The 18,762-nt window shown below is 54.8% G+C and overlaps 1 protein-coding gene across 2 annotated transcripts; it reads left to right on the top strand.

Annotated features, from left to right (window-relative positions):
* Window positions 1-3,364: 3,364 nt before the first annotated feature.
* Window positions 3,365-18,372, top strand: KCNN4 (potassium calcium-activated channel subfamily N member 4). Of its 2 annotated transcripts, none has more exons than XM_081119943.1 (9): window positions 3,365-6,345; window positions 9,227-9,322; window positions 10,523-10,950; window positions 12,865-13,000; window positions 15,193-15,303; window positions 15,436-15,554; window positions 15,931-16,000; window positions 17,200-17,367; window positions 17,805-18,372. In XM_081119943.1, exons 1-8 carry the CDS (start codon window positions 6,187-6,189, stop codon window positions 17,362-17,364), a joined length of 1,284 nt encoding a protein of 427 aa, XP_080976069.1. In that variant the 5' UTR covers window positions 3,365-6,186; the 3' UTR covers window positions 17,365-17,367; window positions 17,805-18,372. The 2 variants fall into 2 exon arrangements, with proteins under 2 accessions (XP_080976069.1, XP_080976070.1); XM_081119944.1 differs by having other exon boundaries at window positions 17,666-18,366.
* Window positions 18,373-18,762: the final 390 nt, after the last annotated feature.

Raw genomic sequence — 18,762 nt, forward strand, 5'->3', positions numbered from 1 at the left:
CCTCCAGAATTCAGACGCCTGCCTTCTCTCGGTGGTTCGGATGGCACACGCAGGGGTCACACGTCATCTTGCCCCTTTCCCAGGACTCCTCTGCCCTCCCCTTGTAACAGAGGTGGGAGCCCGGGTCAGCACCAAGGACAGATCCATAGCGTTGGGTCTCAGAACCACAGACAGCAACTCAACTAATAGGGGCACAGAGGAAAGGGACAAGAGGAAATGACGTCCTCCCACCTCCAGGAGGGTGTGGAACAGGGCGAGAGGGTAGAGTCGGGGGAGAGCCAGTCAGTGCCATTGAACCAGAGCTTTCCTTCACCAAATACCCACTGAGCAGCTCCTGGGTGCAGGCACTGTTCTAACACTCGGATGGAAAGATCCCTGTCCTAATCAATTAGACAGTGAGATAACAGACTCATTTGGATTGTCCTAAGTGCCGTGATAAAGATAAAACAATGAAATAGGATACAGGGTTATTTATGGTGCCAGAGGGGACCATTTTTTTTTTGGAGAGGTGATCAAGGATGAGACGATATTGAGCAGAAAACTGGATGAAGTGAGGGAGTGATCCATGAGGAGCTTGGAGGTCAAAAGCATTCAGACAGAGGGGAAAGCAGGTGCCAGGACCCTGAGGCAGGAAAGAGCTTGGCACATTTGAGGATCAGCAAGAAGGTCAGTTGGAACAATGGAACAGAGTAAATGGAGGGGAAACTGGCTGGTGGGATTTTGGCACCATTGGAATAGAAACACATAGAGAAAAAGAGAAAGAGATGGGAAAACATGGAAGACAAGCAGTGATTGACAGTCAAGAAAGGCTCAGGCAAAAAGAAAGAAGCAAATGACACTGGTTGCAATTCATAAAGGGCAATTTCTATGATCTATTCCATTACTGATTCACATATATACGTATTCATATGTATACTCTTATTGCTGAAAACTTCAAATATAAAAGTGAACAGAAGAGTATACTTATTGTTATTACTGTGTAACAAACCACTTCAAAATTCAGTGTCTTAACACTAAAAGTGCATTATTTCTCATGATGCTGAGGGTTAATGGGCACGACTGCTGGTCTTTCCAGAGCTCACTCATGCAGCTGCATTGGGGCTGGACTGGATTCTGGCCGGGTGCCTTGAGTCTTCTCTGCCTGGCCTCTCCATGTGACTAGCTTGGGGTTCCCCACATCATGGTGGCCTTAGAGTTCTAAGAGAACAAAAGCAGAAGCTTCAAGTTCTCTTCAGAACTGGACCTGCAACCTGCCCAGCATAATTTCTGTCACACTCTATTGGTCAGAGTGAGTCATAAGTCGGCCAGATTGAAGGAGAAGGGATATAGAGTCTACCACTTAGTGAGAGAGCCACATGCGAGCACAGAGAGGGGAGAGCATGTACCACAAGTGCCCAACATATGCCAGCTCCTTTATGAGGGCTCTAGATGCTCCATCTCACCTAATCCTCGAGCAGCCCTGTACACTGGTATTCTCATCCCGATTTTACAGGTGTCGTAGGACACGCAGCTAGGAATAGCAGAGCTACACATGCACTCAGGTCTCTCTAAACCAGGATGTAGCCCTGGCCAGTGTGGCTCAGTTGGTGTGGCATCGCCCCATATACCAAAAGGGTTGTGGGTGTGATTCCCAGTCAGGGCATACACCCAGGTTGCAGGTTTGATCCCCAGTTGGGGTGCATGCAGGAGCCAGCCGATCAATGTTTCTCTCTCTCTCTCTCCTCTTTCCTCTAAAATCAATAAAAACATTTAAAAAATAAATAAACCAAAATGTATATGCATTATATCCCAAGCCTTGAACCAATGTCTCTAGACTCCAAAATTGATATATGTATGTATATATATAATTATGTATTATTACATAATTACATATGTTAATAGTTTTTATAATTATGATATGTAATTGAACATAATAATATACATCATTTTTAATTGGTGGGGAACACAAAGATACAAAGAAGAAAATAAACAAAAGCGGGGAGAGAGAAAGAGAGAGATTGACAAAGCCTCCGGACGCCCTTTAGCCTGGGAGCCCCAGGAGGGCAGGGGTTTGCTGCTCTGTTGTTTCTACACCCTGGCCGCTCGGAGCAGCGCCTGGCGCGGCAGGTGCTCGGTGTGCCGACGGGACGCCGGGCTGGACGAGCGGCTTTCCTGCAGGTCCCAGGACCACCGCTAGGGGGCAGTGGGCCGCCGCCCCGAAGCCACCCACCGCCGTAGCCCAAGGCTGCCCCGGAGGACCCGCCGCCGCGGGCCTCGGAGTCTCCGGCGGGCTCGCCCGGCTCAGCCCCGCCTGTCCCCGCACCAGCCCTGGGTGACGATTGACCTTTCCGCCTGAGACACCTCCTCCGCGCTCCCCGAGCTGTTAAACAGCCCTTTGTCCTTAGCCCCTTCCGGCTGGGCCCCAAGGCACCTGGGTCCCTTCCAGGCCCGGAGATGGGGCTGGCAGGGGGGTGGGGCAGCTGGACCGGGGCCAAGGAAAAGTCCCGGGGACTTTGGAATCGGTTATTTTCGTCTTCCTGGACCAGGAGCGTGGGACCCAGCCCCCCCCAGACCAGGAGTCCAGACCCCCAAGCTCCTTCCTCCTCAGACCCGGGCGTCTGGGCCCGCGGCCCCCTCCTTTCTCAGCCGCAGGAGTCTGGGCCCCAGAGTCCACACCCCGAGTCTGCTGCTCCCCCCAAAGCCACGCAGTAGCCCTCAGCCCCCTCCACACAGGCCCTCTGGTGCTCCTTACTTCCTCTTCTACAGAGACCCCTCCTCCTCTCCACTCCCCCTCCAGGACTGAGACCAAAGCTGAGTCACAGGAAACTCTGGGGCCCTGAGTCACCCCCACCGCCCAGCTCAGCTCCTCCCCGGACTGGAGGGAGCTGGCTCAAACCACGTGTCCTACAAACTGACCCCCACAGCCCCGGACTTCAGTTTGGAGGCAGGTGCCCTTCCCACTGGGTTCCCCTTGCTGCCACCCGGCACCTCCCGTGTCCAGCTTTCGCTCCTTTTTTCTCTTAGTCGTGGTCTCTTTGAAGACAAAAATCTCTCTCTGCGGTAACTTCCATGTCTGGATTCTGGCTTCTCTTTCCGGTTCACTTCTGGGTCTCTTCTCTCTCCATCTCTGATTTTTGTTGTTATTCATTCATTCTCCCTCCCTCCCTCCCTCCCTCCCTCCCTCCCTCCCTCCCTCCCTCCCTCCCTCCCTCCCTCCCTCCCTCCCTCCCTCCCTCCCTCCCTCCTCAGTCTGTCTGTCTCGCTCTCTCCCTCACATCTGGCTGCACCACGAAGGTCTCTCTGGGTGTCTGTCCCTCTGTGTCGGTTTTCACCTGCACTGAGGCACAGCTGTGGAGGGGCTGGTGCTGGGGTCTCTGTCCATGGCCTCTGACTCTCTCAGGCGGCCACAGTCTCTGTGTCTCTGGCCCTTGGCCCCTGAGTGGGGCAGAGAAACACATGGAGAGGCCCAGGGAAAGAGGGAGACAGAGACAGAGACAGAGACAGAGACAGAGAGAGGCCCAAAGGGAGATCTGGAGGCAGGGAGAGAAACAGATATGGACAGGGACAGAGAGAGACCTAGAGTCAGCAAGAGACAGAGACAGAGAAAATGAGACAGAAAAGAGCACAGAGATGGAGACAGAGACAGAAGGAGAGAGACACAGACATCAATACACACGGAGAGGGACATGGAGGCTGACACAGTGACAGGGGAGAGGGAATAAAGAAAAACAGAACGGAACACAACGATGAAGACAGAGACAGATGCTGAGAGAGACACAGAGACACAGGCTGAGAGAGGCAGAGATAGAGAGATAAAGAGCCAGAGAGAGAAATGGAAACGAACGGGCGGAGAGAGTCAGAGATACTCAGAGAGACAGAAAGAGACAAAGGCATAAAAGGAGAGAAAAGCAGAGACAGAAAGACAGAGGAGGCAGAAATATAGGCACAGAGGCTCCCAGAGCTGGGAGACTGCGAGGAGTCTGCGGTGAGGCCCTGAGGACCGGAGGGAGAGGCTCGGAGCGACGCGTGCCAGGCCAGGCGGCGGGTGCCAGGGCTGCCAGGCCCCGCCACGAGAGCCCGGGGGCAGCGGTTTCTGCGAGCGGACACGTGTGTGGCGTCTGAGTGTGCCCGGGCGTCTCACCCTGAGCGAAACCCAAGTGTGCCACGGGGCGGGGCACCGGCACCAGTTGTGTTTTTGTCACTGGGCGTGTCTGTGTGTGTGGTTTGGTGTCTCTGGGTGTGTCTGTGTGGGTTGTGTTGGTGTGTTTCCAGGCACGTCTGTGCGTGTCTCATTTTCCTGTGGCTGGCGGGTCCATGTTCCTGCATGACATATGACACGGGAGGGGAGAGGGATTATGTGTGGGTCCTCCCAAGAGTGGTGTCCCTGGGACCACCGTTGAGTCGGGAGATCGGTGTGTGACGCTGTGTGAGGTGAGTTGTGTCACCACGCCACTGTGTCCCTATGTGTTGCTGTAGGAGACTTTTTGATCTGTCTGCCACATGTGGTCACACCCTACACTGTGTCACCCTGCATTGCATGTGCTGTTCTGTGTGTCAGTGTGTGGTGTGTCTCTTTCTGGGTGTTCTGTGTGTAAAGCTGTGTATCATTCAGGGATGTGACCCTTTGTCCATGTGGAGGTGCATGTCCTTGTTGCGAGGGGCTCTCCTTTCCCTGCTAGTAACACAGCCTGGGTGGCCACACTCAGTGTGTTGTGTTTGTGTGGTTGTGTATTATGCTGTGCTGTAGGGTGTTCTCTGGTGTTGTGTGTGGTGGTGTTGCAGGCCTATCAACTGTGGCGGCCATCGCTGTCATGTGGCACTTGGTGTTTGTCAAGGGTAGTGTTGGGAAATGCGTCAGTGTGTTTTGTGTCGCTGTGTGCTTGTGTGTTTCTCTGTGCATGCTGTATGTGTGTGGTCGTGCATGTTGGAATATATGGAGTGCTGGGCCGTGTGTGGTTGTTGTATACAGTGTTTGGATGTGGCTTGTCAATCAGAGGCGACGATGCCTATTTCCCCCCTGCACACGCCGTTTAGCACCGGGGTCCACGTAGCCTGTGCCCCCTCCCCCGGGGCAGGGTTCTGGGTTGTGTCCTCTGTGATGTCTTACTTGGGCCTGTGCTGTTAGGGATTCTGTGTGTCGCTGTACACTGGAGGTCCCTGCCTGTGTCCATTCACACTGCTCTCCGGTTATACACTAGAATGGCACATGAACCAGGGTGCGCTGTGTGTCAGGGTGAGTCTGTGTGTGCTGTGAATCAGCCTCTGGGCAGATGTGCTCCAGTCCCCATGACATGATGTGTGACCGTGTGTATTTCTTCATGTGCTGGGAGATGGGGACTGCTGTGGGTGTGTCCCTAAGTGTTGTGTGTCTGCACGTGTTGGATATGGTTCCCCGGGTGTGTAATGCTTGGGACTCTGAATGCACTGCTAATGTCGATGTGTGTGTGTGGCATTTGGGCATTGCTATGTCAATACCATTTGTGTGTTTGTGGAACACTTGGTATATGTTGTGCTTGTGTAGCTATGTATGTGTATCCTGTGTATGGTGTCTGGGTGTGGCTGTCTGTGGCAGGCAATGTTGTGCCCATTTTTATTGCAATGTTTGTGCCTGTGTGTAGACAATATTTGGGTGGTCGTGTGTGCCATGGGCACTGTCTGCCTCACTGAGTGCCGGCGTGTGTCACACCATGTATGTGGTGTCTGGGTGTGGCTGTGGGTTTCAGAACTTGTTGGGAGTTGTGAGTCACTTGGTGTAGGTTGTGTTGTGTGGCCATGTGTGTTAAGTTCTGTCTATGACCATGCTGAGTGTGAGAGGGTCACGTGGTGGCTGGGTGTGGTTGGATGTAGGTGTGTATTACACAGTGCAGACCGTTGTGTGTGACCATTGTGTGCCAGTGCGTCTTTATCCACGTGGATGCATGCTTCTTCCTTGCTCTGCCCCAGGATACACTTCAGCCCCTCCTTAGTCTGAGAAGCGGGGTTGGGGAGCCTCCCCTCTGCCCAAGGGCCTCCCGGCCCCTCCCTGCCCTGCCTAGCCGTCACCACCCCCCAGAGGGCACCGGCTCCACTGTGCCTCAAAGCAAGAGCCCCAGAGCCACTGAGCAGAGCAGGCTGACTGACCTGCAAGCCACAGTGGCTGCCCTTTGCGTGCTGCGAGGTGGGGGACCCTGGGCAGGAAGCTGGCTGAGCCCCAAGACCCAGGGGGCCATGGGCGGGGAGTTGGTGCCTGGCCTGGGGGCCCTGCGGCGGCGAAAGCGCCTGCTGGAGCAGGAGAAGTGGCTGGCCTGCTGGGCACTGACGCTGGCGGGAATTGGCATCGGGCTCATGGTACTACACGCGGAGATGCTGTGGTTTGGAGGGTGCCCGGTAAGTAGAACTCTTATCCTGGGCCACAAGAGGCTGGGGACTGAGACTCTGTCTGAGAGAGGAGGGGGGACTGGAACTCCTGGGCCAGAAGAAGGAGGGGCTGGGGGCTGAGACTCCTGGGTCTGAGGGAGGAGGGGCTGGGGGCCTGGACTCCTGGTATGAGGGAGGAGGGGCTGGGGGCCTGGATTCCTGGGTCTGAGGGAGGAGGGGCTGGGGGCCTGGACCCCTGGGTCTGAGGGAGGAGGGGCTGGGGTCTGAGACTCCTGGGTCTGAGGGAGGAGGGGCTGGGGGCCTGGACTCCAGGTCTGAGGGGTCCGAGGGAGGAGGGGCTGGAGTCTGGGATCCAGGAAGGCAAATGCTGGGGGTCCTCTCTGCAGAAGGAAGGGAAGAGGGTCTCAGTGTCCAGTCTTTGAAGGTATTGCAATTAGACCGCTGGAGGTCCAGGACCCCGGAGTCGGGGGAAGGGCTGATCAGATACTCAAGTCCCCCAAGAGCAGATAGGGTAGCGGTACCCCCAGGTTTGGTGGAGGGAGGGTGAAGAGAGAGACTAGCTCCTTCCAGTAAGCGGGCGGATCCTAGGTCCTTATCTAAACTCTGCCGCTTACCCAGCACCTCGGCAGAGGGTAGAGACCAGAAGAAACTGGCCGGGTGGGGGTGGGAAATGGACACGCGCCCACGCGTGCACACACACCATACGCTGTTTAATCTGGGAAATAATGGAAAAGTGGGTTTACGGGAGCCTGGACTCCTGGGTCCCGGGGAGGAGGGCCCGAGGGCCTGGGCTCCGGGTCTGAAGGAGGCTTAGGGCATCTTTGGGCCAGGAGCTGCCTTGGAGGAGAGCGGATGGAAAGGGAAAGGACAGGTGGGGCCAGGGCAGGTCTGAGCAGGCTCCCGGCACATTCCAGCCAGGGTCGGCAGGGCAGTGATGGGGCACAGGGAGGACATGGGTCGGAATTAGTGGCTTGAGGACACAACAGAATTGCTCAACAGGAAAGGAGGGGTTGGAGACCAGTCTGGGTTAAGGGATGTGGAATTGGGCTGTTTGGGGTGCACTGATTTGAGGATTGAGTTGGGGGGACTCTTGGGGGATGGAGGCTCAGGCTCGGGATTTTGGGGGTAAAGGAGGCAGGCAGCTCTCCAGTGACCAGGAGCCACACGGAAGGTCAGGGCAGATTGGTTTCCTTTGGCGAGGAGGCCAAGAAGAGGGCAGCGGGCATTGAGGGGGTGGAGCAGCTGGAGCCCATGCCAACAGGAAGCATGGCCGAGCCTACCCACTGCTCCCACGCTCCAGCACCCCGCCCAGCAGGGGATGTGAGGATATGGGAGCCCTGGCAGATATGAAGGGGGTCACTCCCACCCCCTTCCTCCACCTTCTCACTTCTCATTTCTTCCTTTCCTTTACCACCTGCCAGGCTTCTGCCTCTAGCAGTGGGACACTGGGGAACCTGCTGTAGTTCCCCGAGCCTCAGTTTTCCCATCTGTAAGCTGGGGGTGAGGGTTGAAATACATGGTCCTAGGGGTCCTCCTCAGCCCCATTTCTCTGACTGTCTTGCTAACAGCCACGTCCCCTCCCCACCTCCAGCTCAATCTAATGAACTTGTTTCACAGGGACTCAGACACCTGCTCACCAGTGGGGAGGGGCTGGAGGAGAGGCAGGTGCCAAACTCCAGAACTGAAGGGGAGCAAGACAGATATCAGAGGGGACTGGGGGAGTGTCCAGGGATTTAAAAAGTAGAGATGACCACCGGAGAAGTGGACTGCAGTGTCGGGAGGGGGGGTTGTGTCTAGTGGGGTGGAGTTTGGGACAAACTAAAGAAAGAAATAGGGAATGAATGGGGTGGCAGAGAAGGAGGTAGGGGCGGGGGAGGGCTGGGGACAACAGCACCATTGTTCTGGGAGGGGTGGGGGGGCAGGCCCCTTGGGGCAGGAAACTGGCTCTCTTCCCCTGCACAGAAGTGGACCCTGCCTCCTCCAGGGGAGCTGGCAGCACCTTAGGAGAAACAGGTGTCTTAGGAGAAACAGGTGGGAGCCCAGGTGGTCTCCTCCCCCTGACAACAGGGCCCAGGCAGGGACACCCTCCCAGCCCCTCCTAGGGAATCCAGCAGTCCCAGTCCCCTCTAAACCCTTCCCTCAGGAATTCTAGATTCCTCCAAGGTATTGCCACACAAAGGGAGAGTAAAAACCTTCTCCATGGTTCCTGGAGGCCATGTGCTTCCGGCCAGATCTGCCCTGGGCTTAGAGCCAGAGAGAGGGCAGGAGGTAGGGGAGAGGAGATGCAGGGCACAGGACTGGGGGAGGGGGTCTTTCTCTGAGCTGGGTCTGGGGTCTCTCAGGTACTCAGCCCCCTGTATGAGGGCAGGGGAGGGTATCATTCATTCCTTGGGGATTGAGTAGGAGTTTCTAGGCTCCTTGGGAAATGGAGCCTGGGGGTGGGACCTAAAGTTGCTTTCTAAGGCAGGACCAGCTGGGTGGGAAGGGGAGGGGAGGGGGCACTCTCGGGAGGCCAAATGTCTGCTTCCAGGCACACACCCACCCACACACACACACACCACTGAGGAACTATTTTTGATGGGGAAGTCGATCGGAATTAAGAAGGAATGTGAGTTTCAGGTTCTCCCCTAAGGGATGTGGGTCCTAGGAGAAGAGCTGAGGAGGAGGGTGGACGCTGGCACCCAGGCCAGGGCTGTCCAATTGGGAAGATTGGGGGTCAGATGATGGTTTTGAGACTGCCCCAGAACTGAGACCTTGGGAGGAACTGGGTTTGGCTTGTAGGGAAAGGAGTCTAGGAAATTGGGAATTGAGAAGGAAAGGCTGTTTGGGAGGAAGGTAGAGGGGACGTAGAGATCTGGGATCTCACCCCTTTTTCTCTCTCTCCCAACAGTGGGCGTTCTACCTGTTCCTGGTTAAATGCACCATCAGCATCTCCACCTTCTTGCTGCTTTGTTTCATCTTGGCCTTTCATGCCAAAGAGGTCCAGGTAGGGCAGGCCCCACCCCACCCCCTTCCTTTTGCCCCCAGCCCCCCTCCCCCGGCAGCTCACACTTTCCCTCCTCCTCCTCTGCCCTGAGGTTCGTCCACACCCTCACCCACTGGGATGGGATGGACCGTGGACAGTCCAACAGAGCCTCCTGGAGCAGCCTGGTCCCTTCCTCCACCTGCAGCCCCCAGTCTCCCTTGCACACTCATGGATGCTGAGAGTTCCTGCCCCCAGGCCTCTGTCCACTCTGCCCCCAGGCAGCCTCACTCCAGGCCCAGCCTCCCAGATCTCTGTCCTCCATCCCCAAGTCCCCACCTATTCCAATCCCAAACCACTTGAGACATCAGGTACGTGCCCACAGGTCCTTCCCCACTCTTGAGCTCCCCACCTCTGTGCCAGTATCCCCCAGGAGCCCTTCCCACCCATGTCCCCCTCCAGTGCCCTGTCTCAGTGGAACATTCAGCTCCCCACCCCTGGCCCTCTCCATGCATCCCCCCAGATCCTGACCCCTCCTCCTTCCCCCCATATAAAATGGGGGTTATCGGCCATGTGTACTAATGTCCCCTGCTGTGCCTGGTACATAAGAGGTGTTCAGTAAAAAGTACACATTAATAGCAGTCATTTCAGCAGTCAAGTGTCCTGAGTTTGTAGCTCAGCTGTGCCACTGCCCACCTGAGGGACCTGTGCCTCAGTTTCTACACCTATAAAATGGGGCTAATAACACTTTCAGCCTCATGTGTTGTGATCATTCACTGAGTCACAACGTGCCCGGACAGTGTTAGCTATTGTTGTTGCTAATGGTGTGACGACCACCATCACTATAGGCGTGTCCCCAGAAACAGGAGTGGGAGATGGCTCCGTGGATGTGGAATGTAAGCTCCAGGAAGGCAGGGGTTTCTGTCTTTTGTTCACCTCAATATATAACACAGTCTCGGGCACACAGAAGGCACTCACTGAGTGTTGCTGGCCTGAAAGTTCTGGAAGTGGGCTGAAACTGGGCGGGAGGGGAGAAGTGGGAGAGATGTCTTCCTCAGGGCCAGCCCTGCCCCTTGCCCACCCTCCGCGGCCCCACGCCCCTGTGCTATCTGCTCCTTCCCTGGCCCGGCGGGCGCGCCCCCCTTATCTCTCGGCGCAGGCTGGTGGCTGCCGCCTGACCTCAGTGTGACCCCCTCCCCTTCTGGGGCTGTACCCTCCCCGCAGCTGTTCATGACGGACAACGGCCTGCGGGACTGGCGCGTGGCGCTGACGGGGCGGCAGGCGGCGCAGATCGTGGTGGAGCTGGCGGTGTGCGGGCTGCACCCGGCGCCCGTGCGGGGCCCGCCGTGCACGCAGAGCCCCGGGGCCCAGGCCCCCGCGGCGCAGTCCTGGCCGGGCTTCCTGAGCCAGGGGGAGGCGCTGCTGTCCCTGGCCATGCTGCTGCGCCTCTACCTGGTGCCCCGCGCGGTGCTCCTGCGCAGCGGCGTCCTGCTCAACGCGTCCTACCGCAGCATCGGCGCCCTCAACCAGGTCCGCTTTCGCCACTGGTTCGTGGCCAAGCTGTACATGAACACGCACCCCGGCCGCCTGCTACTCGGCCTCACGCTTGGTCTCTGGCTCACCACCGCCTGGGTGCTGTCGGTGGCCGAGAGGTGAGGGTGCTGGGAGGTGGGGGGTGGGTACCAGGAGCTTCTGGAAAAGCCGCTTAGAGCAGCGCCCCCCCTGCCCCGTGGTGCAGATCGGGGCCCCTGGGGGCCAAGCAGCGGAGAAGGCTATTGTCCACATTTGTCCAGGGCAGCCCCAGCCCTTCCTCCACCTGTGGCCTCCAGTCTCCCCAGGCACACACAGACCCTAGGAAGCCCTTCCCTTCCTGCTTCCCAACCTCTCCTGCCTCGTTTCCAGGCATCTGTTCGGTCTGGAAACCCAGGCGCTGGGGCCTGGCCAAGCGTTACATCTGCCTTGGAGGAATTAGCACAGATGCACTGTAGGTGCTCATGATGCCAGCATGGGGTGTTTGGGGGCTGCTCTGGAAGAGAATTCCCTACAGGGAGCCGGTACCGAATTCTAGGCTGCCTGCCGGACATCCTGTGATCTGACACTGGGCCTGTACCCTTTCAGCCCTCTTCCCCCCCACACAAAGAAATTGGGGGTAACCTTGGCCTGTGGTGCTCAAAGTTGTTGTTCTGGGACCAGCAGCACCTGAGAACTTGTTGCAAACCTGAATTCTTAGGCCCCATCCAGATCAACCAAATTTAGAACTCTGACAGGTGGGGCCAACCAATTGGTCTTAACAGGTGATTCTGATGCCCGCTCAAGTTTGAGGGCCTCTGGTTTAGTGCATCTGGCAAAGGGTTCTTGAGGGGAGGTGGAAAGTGAGAGACCTGGCTTTAGATCTCTCCTTTCTGAGCCTGTTTTCTCATCTGTAAAATGGGTCCATTTTACAAATTCCACCATCTTTAAAGTCTCCCTGGCAATTCTAATCTTTTGTAATTTTAAAGTTCATCTTGCAGGACCTCAGTTTTCCCAGTGGGAAAATTGGTCAGGATCAGGACCAATGAATGATCCTCCCACCGTGTTTCTTATATGAAAAATGGGAGGATGGGGAGGGAGTCGAATTTCTAAATCTGAAGGCCGCAGTCCTCATGAAGGGGGTGGGGCTTGTTTAAGCGCAGATTCAGTACGCACTTCTGACACTAATTTAGTGGGTCTGAGGTGTCTGGAACCCTCTTGGATAAAAGCTTTCCCTACTGACCCCGATGCAAGAGGGGTCTGTGGGGCAGAGTTGGGCAAGTCCCAATTTTTGATGAAGTAAGGGAAAAGTGCAGAATCCCGCCAAGACTTTGTAGAGCCCCACCCACTTTTTTGTTGTTGTTCTTTTTTTTAAAATTTACATTCCATTTATTTATTTATTTATTTATTTATTTATTTATTTATTTAAAATAGGTTTTTATTGATTTCAGAGAGAGGGAAAGAGAGGGAAAGAGAGATAGAAGCATCAATGATGAGAGAGTCATTGATCGGCTGCCTCCTGCACTCCCCCCACTGGGAAGCAAGCTGGAAACCAGGGCATGTACCCTTACTAGGAATCCAACCGTGACCTCCTGGTTTATGGGTGGACACTCAACTGCTGAGCCACGCCGGCCGGGCCCACCCACCGTTTTAGTCCTGATAGGGCCACCTCTAGGCCAGACAGCATCTTGTAGAAATTAGAAGGCTTCCATTCCTCTGCCAGGGCCTGACAAGCAGACTTCAGGCTGGGTTTCTGCCCCCTCTCAACCACTCAACTACACACTCTGAATACAGCAGTCCTGGTAGCCTCCCTGAAACCAAGCAGGCTTTGGAATTGGCTGCACCCAGGTTCAAGTCCCACAGACCAGAGTAGTTGACCATCCAGCCCAGCACACACAGCAGAGAGGAGGGTGGGCAGGCCCTCCAAAGCCCGAACTTACTGGCTTTTTTTTTCCTGGGTGATTCTGGGACTGTGGGTATGTATTAGGAAGGAGGGTATCAAACACCATGGGAACCCCTGGAGTGGGGTTTCAGAACTAACTCCTCTTTCCCCATAGGCAGGCTGTTAATGCCACCGGACACCTTTCAGATACCCTGTGGCTGATCCCCATCACATTCCTGACCATTGGCTATGGGGATGTGGTGCCAGGCACCATGTGGGGCAAAATTGTCTGCCTCTGCACTGGAGTCATGGTGAGTATGGCCATCTCAGGGACCCTCCCCCTTTTCCAAACTGGTCATCACTGGCTGTAGGAAACCATGGAACCAATGTAGGCAATCAGGGCCACACCAAAGAAACATGGGTGTCTGGACCCCCACAGTCCCAGTCCCTCTCCAGGATACAGACCCCAGCCCCATTTCCTTTTAAAACCCAGAAATCCATCCCCAAAGTCCTTGCTCTGCAACATAAGACCCCAGCCCTCATTCTCCTAGGAAACACAAGGCTCCTGACTTTCCAGCCCCATTTCCTCCCAGAATCTAGGAATCCAGCCCTGAGCCCCATCAAGGCTCTAGCATCCTTCCCCACCCCTTACCCCCCAATTATCTAGGACTCAGGCACCGTTTCCCAGCTCTAGGATAGGAACCCAAGCTCCCAGCCTCCATCAAGGCTACAGAGGTCTAATCAGGAAGAGCACACCTGTGGGGCCAGGCTGCCTGGGTCCAAATCCTGCTTCTGCCACTTTGTAGCTAGAAGCAAGCCATATATAATCTCTCTGGGCCTCAGTTTCCTCATCTATAAGATGGGATGCTTATACTAGTGAACTCCTTGGGTTCCAGAGATTAAATGAATTGAAACATGTAAAGGGTCTCAAACAGTGTCCAGCATATATAGGAAGTGCACAGTAAATGGGGTGGGGTGGAGTTATTATAACTGCTCCTGGGTATCTGCACCTCCATCCCAGCTCCAGTGCCCTCAAGGATGAGGCAGAGCCTCTCCAGCCCCAGATTCATGCCTCCTTCCTAGAGTCGGCCTCCTCCTGAATCTAGACATTCATTCCTTGTCCTTCATAGATCTAGGCATCCAGTCCCCTGCCATGCAACCCTTATCCCCCTCCAGGACCCAGCACCCAATGCCTTGGCCTTCACCTCCTCAAGAGATCTGGCTTCCCTTACCCTCAGGGACTCAAGCTGCCAGTCCCCAGCCCTGATGCTGTCCCAGGAAGGACATGTTGAGTTCCCAAGTCCTGGGCCCACAGGTGACAGATGGGGTGGCAGGGAAATGTCACAGACACAGAGTAGTATCTGTGATAAGGGAAGATGCAGAGACTCAGGCAGGGAAACACTCCTCCCTCATTTGACAAAAGTAGAAACTGAAACCTGGAGAGAGCAGGCAACTTGCATGAGTTCACAGCCCACTCCTGGCCAGGAGGTTCCGAGGCATGATGGAATTAAAATTGCTAACTTCTGAGCACATACTCTGTGCCAGTCTCTGTTCCAAACACTCCCCAGGTGTTAAATTACAGAATCCACAGGGTAATACTGTGAGGAAATTTTACAGAGGAGAAACTGAGGCACTGAGGGTTTAAATAGCTTGCTCAGAGCTGGGTTTGGAACCCAAGCAGTCCCAGAGCTAATGTTCCTAGCTAGTAAATTGTTCTGAGTGGTCAAGAGCTGAAACACGGGGTGTGTGTGTGTGTGGGGGGGGCTTCAGAAGATTCCTTCCAACACAGGAAGAATGACCAGGTGCCACAGAGCAGCTGGAGTCTGATGGGGCCTCAAAGGACCAGAGGCCTTGGGAGAGGGGAGGGAGAAGAGTGAGTGTTCGGACCCAGATGCTCAGGCAAGTGAGACAAATTGAGGCTGGGGCTGAGTTGTCTGGGAGGGAGGCTGGGAAGAGGAGGGAGAGGCCTAGATCTGGGAAGGCCTTGAAAGCCAAGCTGTCAGAGGCTGTGGGAAGCTAGAAGATTAGGGTGAGGGGGGCAGGGTCGTAACTAGGGTTAGGTCTCCCTGGGGTCAGGGCAGGGTGAGTGGAAGGCTGGAGATGGTCTAGGAGGAAGACGACAGGGCCAGAGTTGGGCAGAGGCTGTGGGCGTGGGAGAAGGGTGAGGGACAACCTTGGTGACCTGATGGCTAGCTGGGTGTGAGGAGCATGGAGGAATGGGTCCTGCAGGAGCCTGAGGTCTGCCCCTTGCCCGATCAGCCCTCCTCTCCTCCTCCATTCGTACCCTTAGCCAAAGAGAACATTCTGATGGTGTAAATACTACGCACAGGACCCATGATTTCTGATCCTTGCTCCACCCTTGGAGCTGTTTGCTTGTCTGTCAACTAGGGTTGGTTGGGCCTGCCTTCTGTGGCTGTTGGGAGGGTTCAAGGAGAGTTGGTGGCACAAGGCTAGCCTAGAGAGCCCCACAGCCCTTGTATCATAGTGCCTGCTGTGCCCACAGGGGGTCTGCTGCACAGCCCTGCTGGTGGCCGTGGTGGCTCGGAAACTGGAGTTTAATAAGGCAGAGAAGCATGTACACAACTTCATGATGGACATCCAGTACGCCAAAGAGGTGAGGACGGGCCTACACAGAAGTCCCAGCCCCAAGCTCCTCCTCCCTGAGACCCAGGAGTCCAGGCCCCCAGGCCCCTCTTCCCAGAGCCAAGGGGTCTGTCTACACTGACGCTGTGCCACCCATCCCCAGATGAAGGAGTCGGCTGCCCGAGTGCTACAAGAGGCCTGGATGTTCTACAAACATACACGTAGGAAGGACTCCGGAGCTGCCCGCAGGCATCAGCGTAGGCTGCTGGCCGCCATCAGCACGTGAGGGCTGCTGTGTGTGTGTGCGCGCACACTCATGTGCACCTGTGTCCACATTTCCTCCTCTCTGCTTGATGTGTGTGTGTGTTTAAACACTTACACTCATGTGTGACTGAACAGATGTCTGCCTGGACCTCACAGTGACTGTGCGTGTCTATGGCAGTTGATTTTGCATATCTGAGTGTCTGTGGCCTGGACACCTGGGTCTTTCCCAGGGAGGTAGACTCATGGGTACAGTCCCCCACTTCTGCTCTCTAGCAACTTTTCCTTTTTGTACTGTGTATACATGGGTCTCTCCTCCCCTCATCCCTCCCGTGAGCTAGGGCAACATCTGGGGGCCAGGTTTATGGGAAAATTGATGCCCTACTTCTGCCCACAGGTTCCGCCAGGTGCGGCTGAAACACCGAAAGCTCCGGGAACAAGTGAACTCCATGGTGGACATCTCCAAGGTACCAGGATCCCATGGGAGTGGGTCTGGGGGCAGAGGGAGGCTGGGGTCACAGGCAGGAAAAAGTGGCCCTGGAATAGGGAACACTGGCCAGGGCCTGGCACACACAGGCACTCAATAAAGGTTTGTGGTTGAGTGAATGAATAATGCAATACCAAGTTTCTTAAAGTCATGTACAGTACAGAGAGATCCCTTTTAAACTTAAAAAAAGAAACTGCACAAAGGACTCTAGTGTTTGGTTTTAAATTACTTTTATTGTCAAGTTACTTACATGTGGACGGATATAAAATTCTTTCCAAATTCCAACTCTTATACAATAAAAAAACCAAAGCAAATTTACAAGCCAAGCCCAAACACACAGGGCAAAACCAATAAAATGCAAATGAACAACACTAACATGGGGAAAGGTGACATTGTTTCAGTAAAATTCAGTCTCTGCTGCTACTATGAAGAGGGGGCCCAGGGCCATGGGTGCTTCACCTGCCTGGCCAAGCGACTCAGCTTGCCCACCTCCTGCTGGCACCACTTGATTCCAACAGTGCTCAAGGGCGATGACGTCACACCCCTTGGCTTGACTCATAGCGTCTTTTGCTTATCCAGTGGCCTTTGCTTTTTCTCATTAGTCCGTGACAATTCAAACAGTGGTCCTCGGCACCCATGCCATGGTAAACACAACTGGATACAGGTCTTTGCACTGTGTGGCTCAGTGAGGAGGTGATGGCCTAGGTCTGCCAGAACTGACAGGTGATAATTTCCTAAGACTATCGAGCCATAAACACAGAATTAAAGAACTCCCATAGAAAGCTCAAGCCCTCAAGGATGAAGCTGTGAATCCTGGTTTGAGAAGGCAGGGAAAGGGCTATGTGGATTTTGAAGTCAGGAATCAATTACACAGGTATTTAGTGAGTACCTACAACATCCTAGGCCCTATTCTAGGTGCTGCCTTGGGCATGTCAATTAACAGCTCCAGGCCTCAGTTTCCTCAGCTGTAAATATGGGAACAGGATTCTCATTTCTCATGACTTTCAGGATTTTAAACCACACATGAAAAGCACCTGGCCAAGTAGCTGGGGTGTGGTAGAGGTCAATACTTGGTAACTGTTATAATTGAGGATAATCCTTGAAGGCCTGTAATGGTTTATTAAATGTTGGTTCTACCACCTTACTCCAGCCCCCTAATACCTCTGACCCTCTGCCCAGATGCACATGATCCTGTGTGACTTGCAGCTGGGTCTGAGCAGCTCACACCAGGCCCTGGAAAAGCGGATTGATGCACTAGCAGGGAAGCTGGACACCCTGATGGAACTGCTTAGCACTGCCTTGGGGCCGAGGCAGCTTCCAGATCCCAGCCAGGAGGCCACATAGCTGGTAAGGAGGCTAGGACTTGGGCAGGAAAGCATTCTGAAGGAAGGGTGCCTGTGGTCAGCACCCTATATTGTGAAGGGGGTGGGGGATGGCCTGGAGACAAGGCCACCCTTTCTCTTCCACTCTGTGTTGGGAGGAGAGGACTCCCAAGTTTGGGACTGGACGGGCAGTGAAGGAAGGAGACATTTCTTCTTCCCTTTGCTGACCCTCAGTACAACCTCCCTTTGTTTGCTTGGAATCTGTCTCTTTGCCTGTCTCTGGGCACATTCTCTGGCTCTGTCCAAATGCCCGGCTGCTCCAGATCTCTTGGTGCCGGGTACACCATGCTTACTTCCTCCTCTGTGCACTGGTTTCTGTCTGTCTCCACTTCCGTGTCCCTGCTTTTGCTCCTCCTCTGGTGTCTAGGTTGCCTGCCAATCCATCTCCCTTTGTCTCCCCAGGACCTATGGAGGAAGAACCAGGCTACTTTCCTCAGGATTGAGGTCAAGGACATTCTCTCTTCTACTCCTGACCCAGCCCTATGACTAAAGCACCTCAAATGCAAGGAATCAAGGGGCCCCACCTTGGGGTGGACTGACTCACTGAAGCTGCTGGAGGGGACATTGGCTGAAAGAGGGAGGCTATGGCCCATCCCTGAGGCTCCAAATGGGAAAACGGTCACCACTACCCAATGTACCCTCAACAAAAACATCCTCACTGTGCTGCTACAGACAACCTCCAGATTTTAGTTAGAAGTGGAGGTGCCTGGGAGCTTGGAGAAGTAGGGCCCAGAGGAGGAGGGAACTGGGCGCCCAGAGTCCAGGATCCTAGGGTGCCTCAGTTACCCCGCTGGTCGGTAGAGCTGAAGGAACCAGGCCTGAAGCTGGGACAAGGCAGGAGGCGGCGCCCCCTGGTGGCAGAGCAGGAGGACACTATTTCTCTAGAGTTGCAGAGAATATCCTGGGAAGAGAAGGTAGAGGGGGTGCAGGGGCTCACCAGTCTCTGCTCTTATACTTTGTAATAAATGTTAAACAAAGACAGAAAAAGTTGCTGTTTCTTTCTAAACATATCCACACTTCAAACAGGCAGGTCATCCAGTGGAAGGCCCTCACCCTGCCCTGTCTGAACCTGTTTCCCCATCTAAAAAACAGAGGCCTCCCCTAAGTGCCCTCCCAGGTCTGAATCCTCAACAACCCCTCCCACCCCACCCCCCATCTGAGGCTAAGAGGAAGAGCTTTGGATTCTGGCAAATCCTGGCTCCACCATCCACTGGCTGTGTGATTTGGGGCAAATGGTTCCACGTCTCTGAACATTTTACTTCACCTGTAAAATGGGGCCACCGCGCTCCCCCATGGAACTACTGTGAAGATTAAAATGGAGTGGTACAGAGGGCCAGGCATTCAGTAAGAACCAAATACA

This window comes from Miniopterus schreibersii (genome assembly GCF_964146895.1).
Source record: "Miniopterus schreibersii genome assembly, chromosome: 18".
Classification (NCBI taxonomy): Eukaryota; Metazoa; Chordata; class Mammalia; order Chiroptera; family Miniopteridae; genus Miniopterus; species Miniopterus schreibersii.

What these genes read in the sequence shown, in the direction of transcription:
- KCNN4 (XM_081119943.1), top strand. Translation starts at nt 6,187, where the DNA reads ATGGGCGGGGAGTTGGTGCCTGGCCTGGGGGCCCTGCGGCGGCGAAAG. An exon ending in TTCATGCCAAAGAGGTCCAG is followed by an intron (nt 9,323 to 10,522) that starts GTAGGGCAGGCC and finishes CCCTCCCCGCAG; the next exon opens with CTGTTCATGACGGACAACGG. An exon ending in GTGCTGTCGGTGGCCGAGAG is followed by an intron (nt 10,951 to 12,864) that starts GTGAGGGTGCTG and finishes CTTTCCCCATAG; the next exon opens with GCAGGCTGTTAATGCCACCG.